This window comes from Aquarana catesbeiana, linkage group LG03 (assembly GCF_042186555.1).
Source record: "Aquarana catesbeiana isolate 2022-GZ linkage group LG03, ASM4218655v1, whole genome shotgun sequence".
Lineage (NCBI taxonomy): Eukaryota > Metazoa > Chordata > Amphibia > Anura > Ranidae > Aquarana > Aquarana catesbeiana.
The window spans coordinates 85,248,118-85,262,609 of record NC_133326.1 but is presented as its reverse complement, the minus strand read 5'-3'; the positions used below and the strand labels follow the sequence as shown (position 1 = coordinate 85,262,609).

Sequence of the window (14,492 nt, the reverse complement as noted above, 5' to 3'; positions counted from 1 at the left end):
GTTTTCTAGTTTTTTCTAGAGTATAGTATACATGCAGTACTGTTATCCTACTTACTATACCTCTAGCATCTGTGTATACAATAATCTTTACTCAGGTATTACAACCTGAAAATAACCCGACCAAATATGCTAGTAACAGAAAGTAGACGTTGAAAGTGCATTCACAAAACAGGGACAGTCAGTTCAAAGAGCACACGCTTAAGTTGTGTTATTATTGAGCTCATTGTTAATTGGTTGTAGCTATCATTGCCTCGGGGAGATTGTCCTTTCAGGATAAACCTAGAAATATTGGAGACAGCCTTTTTCTATTGTGTTAAGCTGGTCATACATTACTCAGTTTTTGTTTGTCCTGCCAGCCAGCTGCATTGGCTGCATGCACTGATTGACCATAATTTTCCAAGAAACCAGTGGAAAGTCGATCGATAAATAGATCAGTGGGAACGGCCATACATGGATCGAAATTTTGATAGTCAGCTTTAGTTGTGTTGAAACAATACCACCCATAAGGTAAGTGTAGAGAAAACTTTTATGCTACCCTCATTATTATCAGCTGCATGTAATTGTTGCCTTTGTTTATAGTAAGACATAAGACGCCTCCAGGGAACTTTTAAATGTAAACTCTGAAGAGTTGAAAAGTACTGTCAAAGGGTCTTAAACAATGAATCTCTACAACAGGCACCAGTGGAAATGGCACATCCACCCTCAGTACAGAGTAGCCCCACCAGTCATCAGCTTCAGATCCCAGCAAATGAATCTTCAAAACTGTCGGTGGACCGGGATCAGGGCTTCCTCCCCAAAGGCTGGGAAATGCGGCATGCACCGAATGGAAGGGCTTTCTTCATAAATCATGTCACCAAAACTACTACATGGGTATTTGGTTTACATTCATATGATACTCCAAATTATATAGTATCAGTTAATGGATTTAATATACTATCTAAATATGAGAGATGATTATCAACATATACAAAGTATTCATATAAAAAATATGTTGCATGTTTTTTGGGCTGAATTCACACTACAAGGACAACTTCCGAAGCACTTTTACCTCACCTCATTCCCGACTGCGGTAGGGGGCAGTGATGTGTGCGATTTAGCTCTTCACACCGTTCCCTTTATTTATTTTTTGTACCGACTTCATACATGGTGCTGTTTAGGAGCGCAATTTGCTGCACTGCTTCACAGTGCCATATGGTTCTGTACAGTGCACTGCGATAAAGTGCAGCATAGCTCCAGGCTGTGTTGCAGTGTGAATGGGACACACAGAAAAAAACTTTTTTTGTGTGTCCTTGCGGTGACGTGTTTTACATTGCAGTAAAATGTCTGTGACCACACAATGTGTGAATTAGCCCCCATAGGTTTCTGCTGTATTTGTAATTATGAATACATAACAATAAATGTCCTCCTTCTCAGGGTACACAGATCTTTTTCTGATATACACATACAGGCCTATTCAATAAGTGAAAGTGCAGTAACCTACTTCATCTAGTCAGAAGAAAAGACTTCTAAATAAATGTTGCTAGCTAAGAGGGCATTATGAATATCTGGGTGGCCTGATGGTGTGTGGCTTATGCCTGCCAAACATGGGTCCGTTTTTTTTCCGTTCAACTAGTGGATTGAATGAAAAAAAACTGACCTGATTTCCCTATCCACACATTCGATGTGGATAGAGAAATCCTCACACTATGTCATGTTCTGACAGCAGGAACATTCACCTGCCATCAGAATACACAGATCAGCGCTGCAGTCTATTTCCTGCGGTGCTGATTGAGCGAGAGTATACTAGCAGGGTGGTTGAACAGATGTTGATCTGAAGATCCCTGTATGGCCAGCTTTAGTGTCTCAAAGACTGTAGGTCCCAAGTCAAGGATTCCACAGCTATTTAAACCCTGTCTCAAATAGGGCACAGAACATCGTTTCTGGGGAAAAAGTCCTAATGGATAGCTTGTTCTGACAGCTCCTGCACATTTAGGTTTATAAGGAATAGAGGGCAGGTTCAGTGAAAAACTTTCCTGTAAACATTTTACTAAATCTATGAAACACTGGATCTCTGCATAGAAAACAGCACCCTCATGGAAATTATCCAGTCTTGATAAAACCCAAACTATCTCTGTCCCAGTTCAGTAGATTTCCCTGTGACCATATGGACAGCGAGAGAAAATCTTCCCCAGGGGAACCCCATCAGCAATACAAAAACGAACTAAGGTTCTAACCCTTCTCCACTATGTGCAAAAATAAAGTTTGCGTAGAGTTCTTCATTAGTTTACCTGGAGTGGTTAGTATCTATCAAACAGCACAGAAGAAAGAGTCACAGGATATACATTATTACGAGCAGTTATTACTTTTTACTGCTCACAGGCAAGCCTGTATCCCCCTCAATTCCAAGAAACTTGATTCCCTCCAATCGACGGGGAAGTAAAGGGGAGTGAGGGAATTATGTTCTTATCTTTTGCGTTTTTTTTAAGCTCTATTGGTATAATAGGTCACGGCTTATCTCTTCCATAACAAGATTTCTGATTTATTATAGGATGATCCAAGGTTGAGAATTCCAGTTCAGCTAAGGCCAAAGCCACCCATCGATCTCTTAGACCTGGGACCACTGCTAGTGAGTGAATTAAAACAAAACTAAATAGAGATGCAAGTCATTCCTTTGTTCTGTTTATTATTATCACTTTCTTTTTATACCTTATTTAAGCCAATTTTCATATGATTGTTGCATCTCTTTCCCTGTATTTTTCCCCAAATCTCTGATTAACGCTACCACAAAGTGCCCTTTCACCAACAAATATGACTAACCTTACTCCAGCTTGAGCAAAAAAAAAAAATCCAATGTCAGTCCTTGGTAGAAGTGAAAAATAAAAAAGCAGCTCCAGTTGTTATGCTCATTTGACCTCCGGTGTTGTTCCCTTCTGGCCCAGTAATTCAGTGATGCTGTGCAGCTCCTTTAGATTGAATGATACCAAGTGTCATTCAATCTATTTCCTGAAAGTCCAGGGCATCAATGTTCAGCCCCCAGACTGAATGCACAGGAGTGCGGCATCACACTTTTATATTTAAGATTTATAATGTTTTTGAAACAAACTTTGCATCTGTATATTGTTATTTCTTATTACTTTGTTTATCAAGTATTTTATTTATCTTTCAGCCTGGCTGGGAAGAGCGAACACATACAGATGGCAGAGTCTTTTATATTGACCACAGTAAGCCGCAATCTGTTTTGTCTTATTGTGTAGGCTGAAACATTATTTAGTTTTTCTATTTTTTTTTAACTGTTTTATTATTGTTATTATTTTTAATACCATAAATGGGTCTGACAATTACAGTATTAAGCAGGCAAATGATGTCATAGCTGACATGAACAGTTTCAGCCACAAATTAGAGCCACCAGCTGCACAAGGCATCATGCTGGGTAAAGTTAATATACAGATTGTTAGAATAATGATTTTAATGTGTTTTAATGCTTATTCTTGTTAATTTCAGACACAAAAAAAACACAGTGGGAAGATCCACGATTACAGACTGCAGCAATAGCTGGGCCAGTAAGTTTTTGTATTTTGTCTTTGTGATCTTTTAGAATCACTGTGATCAGTTTTATATTATAGCTGGAATAATTAGCTTTTTTTTTAATAACAGTACTACATTGTTCTTTATGACTGCCACCACGGTATAGCCAGCAATATATATTTTTGGAACCAAGATTTTTTTTTTTTTTTTTGCCTGCATTATTAATTAAAACAGCTGGTTAGTCCACAAAGTAACATATAGTTTGTCATTGAGTTCAACCAATAATATATTTTTTGTAGCATCTACATGTGGGGTTATTTATTTTTTGAACGAGGTGGAACTTAAAGTGATTCTAAAGGCTCAAGGTTTTTTACCTTTACCTTTTCCTTTTTACCTTTACCTATACATGAAGGTAAAAAACCTTCTTTGTGCAGCAGCCCCCCCAATGCTTACCTGAACCCGATCTTCTGCCAGCGCTGTGCACGGGAGTCTCGGCTCTCCAGGACTCTCCCTCCTCATTGGCTGAGACAGCAGTGGGAGCCATTGGCATTGTGTGTGAATGGACACACAGAGCAGCTGTTCATGAAAGCGCCTGCCTGGGTGCCCCCATAGCAAGCTGCTTGCTCTAGTGGCACTCAGCAGGAGGGAGGGGCGGGAGACCCGAGAAGAGGAGGATCTGGGCTGCCCTGTGCACAACCACTGCACAGAGCAGGTAAGCATAACATATTTCTTATTTTAATGTAAAAAAATTCAAAGCTTTAATATCACTTTAAGTTAACATTTATGCACAGAGTGGATGCTTCACACTTAAAACACAAATTAAGTTAACTTTAAAAAAATTTAGTGATTATACTCAGTTTCCTAAGTGTTATATTACATTTTCCATACTTTTTTTTTGCTTTGAAGGCTGTGCCTTATTCACGGGATTACAAAAGAAAATATGAGTATTTCCGCAAAAAGTTAAAGAAGCAGGTAAATTTCACCTAAAAATGGTTGGGGTAGATGTGATTTTGTTTGTTTTAAGTGGCAAATGTAGAGTTGGGGCCTGTGTTGAAAGGTTTTTATTTGCGGCAGGTAGGTTTTGCACCCCCATGCAATTCTATCTTATTTATAGCCTGCTTAAAGCTAGTCAAGAACAGGCTAGATGGAGGTCAACAGCAGATCAAATGCACCTGTCACTGAATTGGGAATAATCTCAGAAGCCTCAAACGAATGTAACCAACAAAAGTCCAAAATTTACTGATAGAATCACTAGTGTCTCAGTTAAATTAGGCACTTTTTACTATTTTATTGTATCATTTTCATCCTAAATATGGCATATAAATAGTTTTTTCTGTTCAACTGTGTTTTCATTGGCACAGATTGATCGTTCACTAAACAAATCCAGGCACATGACACTGAATCACCTTCTTAAATACTCACAAAAAAGAGAGCAGAATCTGTGGTTCTCATAGAAGCTTCCTGAGAGACTGGATGCCTGGGCTACAGAAGAATCCATATTGTCTGTGTCTGCAAAAGCGTGTATTGACCACCTTGCTTAAATGCAATATCTTTTGGAGAGTGTGTATTTTTACCATCAAGTGGTGAATTACACTTCATTCCTGTATTGGCTTGCACGGTTGGTGTGGAGAAGTACAAGGATAATGTGAAAATAATAATAAGATACATGTGGTGTGGGGACATAAATGTTTTGATATATGGACTTAATACAAATATGGATTTTTTTAAATTTTGGGACTTAATTGTTACACAATTTTTAATTTGAATTTTTGTAAATTATTTAAAAAGGTGGTTCAGAGTCAAGTGCCTGCTTTTTGTTAAATTACTTAAAAGTGCATATGATTACTCTTAAAGGGACAGCTTCACTATAGTTTATATTGGTTTATTGTTGGGATCATCACCCAGAGTGTGGAGAGTAGAGCACCTCTATAATTTCTTTCTTCCTACCTATTGATTGTTGCCTGTTCCAGTTAGTTACAGTCAGTTTAGGAGCTGATTCTGTTTGCATCCTAAAGAAGGAAAGTGGGTACTAATCTGTCTGATTATGTGTCTGGGAGCATTCGGTTTGTTTGTTGGGTATTGTGACAAAAATCGATTGCCCTGGTTGGATTTTTCACCTGATCATTATTACGCAACAAGTGTATGGCACCACTGTGCAAAAATATGCTTGCTCAACAGATATGCACATGTATGGTTAGACCAGTTATTTAATCAAAATTTAGTGTTCATATCTTCTGACTTTTATTTATTGATTTCTGTTATTTCACTCATTTACTTTGCTGTGACAGTTTCATTTTAAGTGTCAATTTCCTACTTCTAGAGTATACAGATTAATTATGTAGTATTTTGTACAGCAAAACCTGTCATGTTATAATCATGGAGGAGGCCGTTGCTAATGGTTAGTTAATAAAATGCTGGTTGTGTTGCCTGGATGCCTCTCTTGCTTAATCACTTCACATCCCGCCCATGTACATATGACGTCCGCAGGAGGGATCTCCCATCCTGGGCGGGCGTCTGTCTGGGTGGCGCACGTGCCCAGCGGCCGCGATGTCCGCCGGGCACCCGCGATTGCCAGTTAACTGAGCAGGACCGTGGATCTGTGTGTCTAAACACACAGATCCACGTCCTGTCAGGTGAGAGGAGACCAATCATGTGTTCCCAGTACAGAGGAACACCGATCGGTCTCCTCCCCCTGTGAGTCCCCTCCCCCTACACACTGCCCCCTATTGTTAACCCCTTCACTGCCAGTGACATTTATACAGTAACCAATGCATTTGTATAGCACTGATCGCTGTATAAATGTGAATGGTCCCACAATGGTGTCAAAAGTGTCCGATCTGTCTGCCGCAATGTCAGAGTCAGGATAAAAATCGCAGATCGCCGCCATTACTAGTAAAAAAAAAATAATAATAAAAATGCCATAAAACTATCCCCTATTTTGTAGATGCTATAACTTTTGTGCAAACCAATAAATATACACTTATTGCGATTTTTTTTTTTTTTTTTTTTTTTACCAAAAATATGTAGAAGAATACATATTGACCTAAACTGAGGACCTTTTTTTTTTTTTAATTGGGATATTTATTATAGCAAAAAGTAAAAAATATTGTGTTTTTTTTTCAAACTTGTCGCTCTTCTTTTGTTTATAGCGCAAAAAATAAAAACCGGAGAGATGATCAAATACCACCAAAAGAAAGCTCTATTTGTGGGGAAAAAATGATAAAAATGCAATTTGGGTATAGTGTAGCACGACCGGGCAATTGTCATTCAAAATGCGACAGCGCTGAAAACTGAAAATTGGCTTGGGCAGGAAGGGGGTGAAAATGCCCTTTATTGAAGCGGTTAAAGTGGTTGTAAACCTCAGGCATGAAATATGAGCAAAGCATATCCCTCTATAGTGTGTACTTGTCTCAATTAAGAGCACTGAGTTTAATTTCTCCCCGCTGCTTCATTCCTCTGCTATCAGCATTAATCACTTTTGACAAGTTTTTTTGACACCAAGAGAAAAAAGATGACTTGGGAGGGATCTCATGCTGATTGACAGCCTCAGCTCTGTTCCTGTGTGGAGGGGGATGTGTTCCCTCCCCTCCAATCAGCTCTCAGAGCTGTCCTCACTGAGCTCTCCACCCCCTTTTTGCCGACAGCTCAGACAAGCTTTATAAATGCAGGACTTTGAACAGATGAAGAGAAGACTGCAGATAAACAGGTACAGCTTATGTAAGAGGATTTGTTTTTTTTCTGTGTGTCACCTGAGGCCAGTCACTTCACTGGGTATACAGTGTATCCGAAAAGTATTCACAGCAATTCACTTTCCATATTTTGTTATGTTCCAAAATAGATTTAAATAATTTTCCTTAAAATTCTACAAACAATACTCCATAATGACAACGTGAAAGAAGTTTGTTTGAAATCTTTGCAAATTTATTAAAAATAAAAAACGAAAAAAATCCCACATACATAAGTATTCACAGCCTGTGCTCAATACTTTGTTGAAACACCTTTGGCACCAAATGCAGCCTCAAGTCTTTTTGAGTATGAGTATGATGGCACACCTATTTTTGGGCAATTTCTCCCATTCTTATTTGCAGGACCTCTCATGTTCCATCAGGTTGGATGGGGAGCATCGGTGCACAGCCATCTCTCTGGGCGTTGAGCTGGGCCACTCAAGGACATTCACAGGGTTGTCCTATAGCCACTCCTTTGTTATCTTGGCTGTGTAAATAGGGTCGTTGTCCTGTTGGAAGATGAACCTTTGTCCCAGTCTGAGGTCCAGAGCGCTCTGGAGCAGGTTTTCATCAAGTATGTCTCTGTACATTGCTGCATTCATCATTTCCTCGATCCTGACTAGTTTTCCAGTTCCTGCCACTGAATAACATCCTCACAGCATGATGCTGCCACCATCATGCTTCATTGTAGGGATGGCATAAGCCAGACGATAAGCAGTGGCTGGTTTCCTCCAGATGTGATGCTTGCTATTTAGGCCAAAGAGTTCAATCTTTGTTTCATCAAACCAGAGAAGTTTGTTTTTCATGGTCTGAGAGTCTTTCAGGTGCCTGAGGAGTGGCTTCCATCTGGCCACTCTACCATACAGGCCTGATTGGTGGAGTTCTGCAGAGATGGTTGTTTTTCTGGAAGGTTCTCCTCTCTCCACAGAGAAACGCTGGATCTCTGTCTGAGTGACCATCGGGTTCTTGGTCACCTCCCTGATGAAGGGCCTTTTCTCCACTCATTTTGGCCAGGTGGCCCGCTCTAGGAAGAGTCCTGGTGGTTCCAAACTTCTTCTATTTACGGATGATGGAGGCCACTGTGCTCATTGGGACCTTCAATGCTGCAGAGATTTTCTGTACACTTCCCCAGATCTGTGCCTCGATAAAATCCTGTTTTGGAGGTCTAAAAGACAATTCCTTGGACTTCGTGGCTTGGTTTGTGCTCTGACATGCACTGTTAACTGTGGGACCTTATATAGACAGGTGTGTGCCTTTCCAAATCATGTCCAATCAACTGAAATGACTACAGGTGGACTCCAATCAAGTTGTAGAAACGTCTCAAGAATGATCAGTGGAAACAGTATGCACCTGAGCTCAATTTTGAGTGTCATGGCAAAAGCTGGAAATACTTATGTACATAAGATTTTTTTTTTGATTTTTAATAAGTTCAAAAAGATTTCAAACAAACTTCTTTCACGCTGTCATTATGGGATATTGTTTGTAGAATTACGAGGAAAATAATGAATTTAATCCCTTTTGGAATAAGGCTGTAACATAAAATGTGGAAAAAGTGAAGCGCTGTGAATACATTCCGGATGCACTGTATGTGAGGGTTTACCACCACTTTAAGTACTTTGATCTGCTCACCTGGAAAAAGTAAGGACTCCTGTCTTTCCTGATCTACATACATGTTGCAAGTCACTAACTCAAACTGCAAAAGTGGCACTGCATAACTGCCGGGCAGCTAGCATCCTGTAGAAGCGGGATACACCTGTATTTCTCCCACAAGGGTGCTTATAATTCATGTAAAAAATAACTAGCTAAACACTGGTGAGAGCGAGATAACTGATCAGGATGTTTGTTTTAGCTTGATATTCCTAATAGGTTTGAAATGAAGTTGCGTCGTACAGCCATATTTGAAGACTCCTACAGAAGGATAATAGCGGTGAAAAGGCCTGAGTTCCTTAAAGCACGTCTCTGGATTGAATTTGACAATGAGAAAGGCTTGGATTACGGAGGAGTTGCCAGAGAATGGTTCTTCCTTATTTCCAAAGAAATGTTCAATCCTTATTATGGCCTCTTTGAGTATTCAGCAACGTAAGTATGTCTTCAATTGTCAGAGACGCTCTAAAGTACAAAGGTGCAGTGAAAAATAGCCTTTTCTGTACAAAAATTGTACATAGGACATTCAGTTTTTATGTTCTTACAAACCTTTCTTTAACCGCTTGGCAACGTCGCTGGACTTCAAGCAGTTAGACCCCTTTCACACTGAGGCGTTTTTCAGGTGCTACAGCGCTAAAAATAGCTTTTGAAAAAAGCCTCAGCTGCAAACCCAGTGTGAAAGCCCGAGTTCTTTCACACTGGGGTGCTGTGCTGGCAGGGCGTCACAAAAAGTCCTGCCAGCAGCTTCTTTGCAGCGGTGGAGGAGCGGTGAATACACCGCTCCTAAAGCACCCCTGCCCATTGAAAACAATAGGGCAGCACTGCTATAACGTCGGCAAAGCGCTGCTGCAGCTGCGTTTTGCGGGCGTATTTAACCTGACCCACTAGCGGCCAAATAGCGACGGTAAAGCAGAGCTAAAAATAGCGTCGCTTTACCGCTAATGCTGGGGCAGCTGCAAGCTTCATCCCGATACGATTTTAAGAGCCAGCGGTCAACTCTCCTGTAAAAGAATAACTAGCTGCTGAATTACTTTTACAATCAACGAGAGCGGACATCCCCTGCTGCCTTCTACGGCTCTCTCAGGCTCTCCTGTCCCACCAGGAGACCCAAGCGACCAGCCAGTACAACAGCTGGACTGCGAACAAAGCCAAGATCGGCATTCCGCTATAGTAACCTGGAAGCAATGACCTGACATTACTTCTGGTTTACCCGGATGTCAATGAGGCAATTTAAAAAAAAATCGACAGCATTCAAAAACACTGATCTTGGTGTTTGGAATGCTATTAAGCTCAGCGAAGGGATTTGGGGTCTTATAGACCCAAGATCTCTCCATAAAGAGTACCTATATGTCGTTTGTCGCCCGTTGCACAGGTGTGCGCAATTTTAAAGCGTGACATGTTTGGTATCTATTTACTTGGCGTAACATCATCTTTTATATTTTAGAAAAATAGGTTATGTATTGTGTTTTTTTTTTTACACAAAAATTTTAAAATGTTTGGGGATTCTAACTAATTTTCTAGCAAAAAATACTGATAGTTACATATAAACAAAAGTGTCAGGAAAAAGTCCTGGAGCTTAAGTGGTTAAAGGGTTTGTTAACCCATTTATATAAGACTATGCCAGCCCCTCTATTAGAGGCTAGCATAGCACACTATGTAAGTATTTTTAAAAAACGAGAATTCTAAATACCTCATTTGAGCTGTCTTCAGGCCAGTCACATGACTCGCTGCCCCTTACAGCTCCGATGGATGTCTTCTGCAGGATCTCCCTCTGACGTTAGCCGGGGAGATCACATGACCGCTCATCTCCTCCACAGAAGCAATGTCTCGGAGCTGTAAAGCGGTCGCGAGTCACGTGACCGGCCTGAAGACAGCTCAAATGCGGTATTTAGAACGCTTGTTTTTAAAAAGGCTTTACATAGTGTGGTATGCCAGCCTCTAATAGGGGGGCTGGCAGTGACCATTGTAGGGTTTTATTTTTAATAATGGGGGGGGGCAGAGACACAGCTGACAGGCAGGCAGGAAGGAGGGGGTGAGGGGTGTGAGAGGAAAGCTGAGCAGGGCAGCGTATGACGGACGGACCACGGTGATCAGGGCTGAGCAGCCTTGGTTATCATGATCTGTACAGAGAGGGCATACAGGAAGTGGCAGGTTCAGGGAGGTTTTTATTACAGTGTAGAGGGGGGCAGATTACATAGCACAAGCGCTGTGTTGTGTAATCGTCTTTAACCTCCCTGACGGTTTTCCCGAGTGTGGTTTGGGGTTGAATTTCAGTACCATTAGCGGTAACCCAGAGCCACACTCGGGATTGCATTGCAGGTTCCAAGGAGTACTTACCTTGGTCCCAGGATCCTGCGATGTCCCCCTGCTGTGTCTGCGGGCTCTGTCCTCTGTCCGATGCCTCTGTGTGTCGGGCTCTGTTCCCTGTGAGCGTCGCAACACATGGGGGCGGAGCCCGGCTGCAAATTTAAAAAAACAGAAAATTCATAACACATACAGTACACTGTAATCTTACTGATTACATTACTGCATGAAATTATTTCACATCCCTTTTGTCCCTAATGCTTTGTTCAATACCCTGCATGCAGTTTTATATTATATATACTGTTCTTTCTGCCTGGAAACTTGATATTGTCCATAGCAACTAAAAAGTGTCCCTTTTTACGTCAAAAGTGGTTTTAGACCAGCTAGAAAACGGCAATAGTAAATTAGAACACTGGCAGAATCGTGGGGAAATTAACTTTATTATTATTATATATATTTTTTTTTTTATTATTTATAGTTATTTATTATATTATAATTTATGATTTTGCGTTTTAAACTTTATTATACCCGGGGATATCTACTAGACTCTTGTTTGGACAGATTTAGGTGTGTTATTGCTAAGAATTACAGTCCCACAATATAATACATACAGGCCGCCAAATTTCTATGCAAAACAATGTACCGCTTTGAGACGCAAAAATCTGACATAATCATACCGCCAGGGAGGCTATTGGACCAGGATCTGTATATTTTTTTTGTTGGGTTAACAAACACTTTAACCTCAGACATGTTCTGATAGATAACACCATATACTCTTCGTAAGCATGTCCCATTGTTCCACCAATAAAAAGTAGTTGTTAACAAGTCCCTTTTTCACTGCAAAATAAAATGTATTTTCCTGATAAACTTTAACTAAAAGATTAGCTCAAACTGTTCTGGAAAATATGCTAATACCCTGCAATTTTGTGGGCACCATTATATCACATTATATCTTGCAATTCAAAGTAGGTCAGCAAGTAATGTACATCTTCCATGTAAATGGTACTTATAAATAACATACAATTTGAGCATTGTCTTAATGATTACATTAGCAACATTTGCATTTAATTACGTAAGTGAATTTTCATGTGGGAGAATGCTGACACTGACTTCTGATTCTCTTTACAGTGATAATTATACATTGCAGATAAATCCAAACTCTGGCCTGTGCAATGAAGACCATCTTTCCTATTTCAAATTTATTGGTCGTGTGGCTGGGATGGCAGTCTATCATGGAAAGCTACTGGATGGTTGGTTTATGCTTTATATAACTTTCCATAACCACAGTATTAGGTAACATAGGGACACGTTCTTTCTTCCTTAGACAAGGACTGATACGTATGTATGCTCACTTAGTAGATGACACGTGATATGCTTCAGCGAACAGAAGTTGTTTTGCAGGTTATAATGCGGGCAGGAACTTAGAATGTGATCCACTGGACAAGTCCTGTATACACATAATTTATTTTTATCACCCAACTGTGAGTGTGCATTTTGCAAGGTTTTTCTGATTTGGAACCTTGTTTATCATAAATTTGCCTTAATTGAAACCGTTAATAAATAGCCCAGTACAAAGTAAATCCAAACAGAAATTCGTTTTTTTGCGTTACTTCTCTTATAAACTGATAATGCTGAATGAAATACTTAAATTTGTGATCCAAATGAAACCATTACTATATAGAATTTTTTTTCTTAAATGTCCTATCTGTTTTATTAAGTGAAATACAAAGGAATAGGATATTTTATTTTTTTTAAAGAGGCAAACGTTTGCTTTGTAACCAACCTAAAAGTTATGAAAGTAAATTTATTATCTCAGTTGTAGACTCTGGGTTATAGGCAGGAGCCTCAGGTGATTGGACACTAGAAAGCTCTTGAGGACATGCACCCTTCTGGGGCACCTCCCCTACAACTCTGCCTCACTTTGTGAGTCCTCAGTTTTTTACTGTCAGAAACCATGAACCAGACCGAGACAGGAGTACAGTAAAATCACACTTGTTAATAAAAATAAAAAGGTAAATAGAGTAAGCGTAGTCAAAGCATAGCCAGAGTCCAGTAATCGGATCAGGTAGTCAGCCAAGCCAGAGGTCAGTAACCAGATTGGATAATCAGCCAAGCCAGAGTTCAGTAACCAGATCAGGTAATCAGCCAGGCCAGAAGTCAGGGATCCAAGTGGAGGAACAGCAAGCAGAATAAGGAGCCAGAAGGGATGTCAGCAAAGCCAGTCTTTAAACAGGAACGCAGGAGATGGTTTCTTGTGATGTGGCGAAGGCAGGAATGAAGTAAGCTGGAGATCTTTAAGTAGGTGGGACTGACAAGCTGATCCACAACAGCTGGTTAACTGTGGAGAGAGATGAGAGCTGGCAATTAGCCGACAGCTGAGCGGCCAGCTCAGAGAAGGAAGGGCTGAGCCAGCCCTGACAACTAGTTTCCTAAGATGGTGGAACTTCTCTCTTTTAGTTTAGTTTTAGTTAAATTGCTTTTAGTTTTATTACTACTTATTTATCTTTGGATTAGTGTTACACCAATACCAATATCGATCTATGTGCTGATACTAAGCATTTGCGCTTGTACTTGTACTCATGCAAATGCTCTGATACCCAAATGAAGGTTTTCTCTCTTTTACAAGTTTTTTAATGACATTCTGTCTTCCTCCCATCAGCACCAGCTTGACAGGGATCTATCTCAGAGGCCTATGCTTCTTTCAGTTTTATTGCTCAGCCACTAAGGCAAACCTTTTTCAACAACCTTGGGTTTATCATATCCTATGAGATTTCCCCAATTTTGGGCAATAGTGGCTCTGGTTTACTCTGATTGCAGCAACACTTTAAGGCAGGATTTATCAACCCTTTATGGTGGGCACCTGTTACCTTGTCTTTTTTTCCACCCACCCCTGTTGCCTTGTTTTTTTCCACCCCTCTAATTCATTGTTTGGGAACATGCCATGGTCCGTGAATACTTTGCCTGTGTCCTGTACTGTCTGATGAAGGTCAGAAAGATTTTGACTTAACTGTACATTCCATATCTTGGAGTACAGTACAGGATATAGGTAACCCCCCCCCCCCCCCCTTACATACATACAGACACACACTAAAAAAGCTGAGGCAGTGTTATAGGGGAGGTGCTCCAAGGGGACATGTCCTTAAGAGCTTGCCAGTGTTTAATTACCTGAAGGTACGAGTCTATAATCCAGGGATTTATGAATACTTTGTGTCCTGTACTGCACTTCAAGATATGGAATTTACAGGGAAGGCAAAATTTCTCTTTTTTTTTTTTTTTTGCCAGTTCAGTGTGGGAATTATTCTAAAAATCTATATT

General features: G+C 40.3%; 1 protein-coding gene across 4 annotated transcripts in view; it reads left to right on the top strand.

Moving 5' to 3' along the window:
- NEDD4 (NEDD4 E3 ubiquitin protein ligase) overlaps positions 1-14,492 on the top strand; it is a 319,479-nt gene that overhangs the window by 247,634 nt on the left and 57,353 nt on the right. For all 4 annotated transcript variants that reach the window (XM_073618773.1, XM_073618772.1, XM_073618769.1 and 1 more), the window contains 7 exons: positions 676-870; positions 2,528-2,605; positions 3,146-3,200; positions 3,481-3,539; positions 4,411-4,476; positions 9,079-9,308; positions 12,306-12,427. In XM_073618773.1, coding sequence (XP_073474874.1) covers positions 676-870; positions 2,528-2,605; positions 3,146-3,200; positions 3,481-3,539; positions 4,411-4,476; positions 9,079-9,308; positions 12,306-12,427 — 805 coding nt within the window. The remainder of the gene's footprint in view (positions 1-675; positions 871-2,527; positions 2,606-3,145; positions 3,201-3,480; positions 3,540-4,410; positions 4,477-9,078; positions 9,309-12,305; positions 12,428-14,492) is intronic.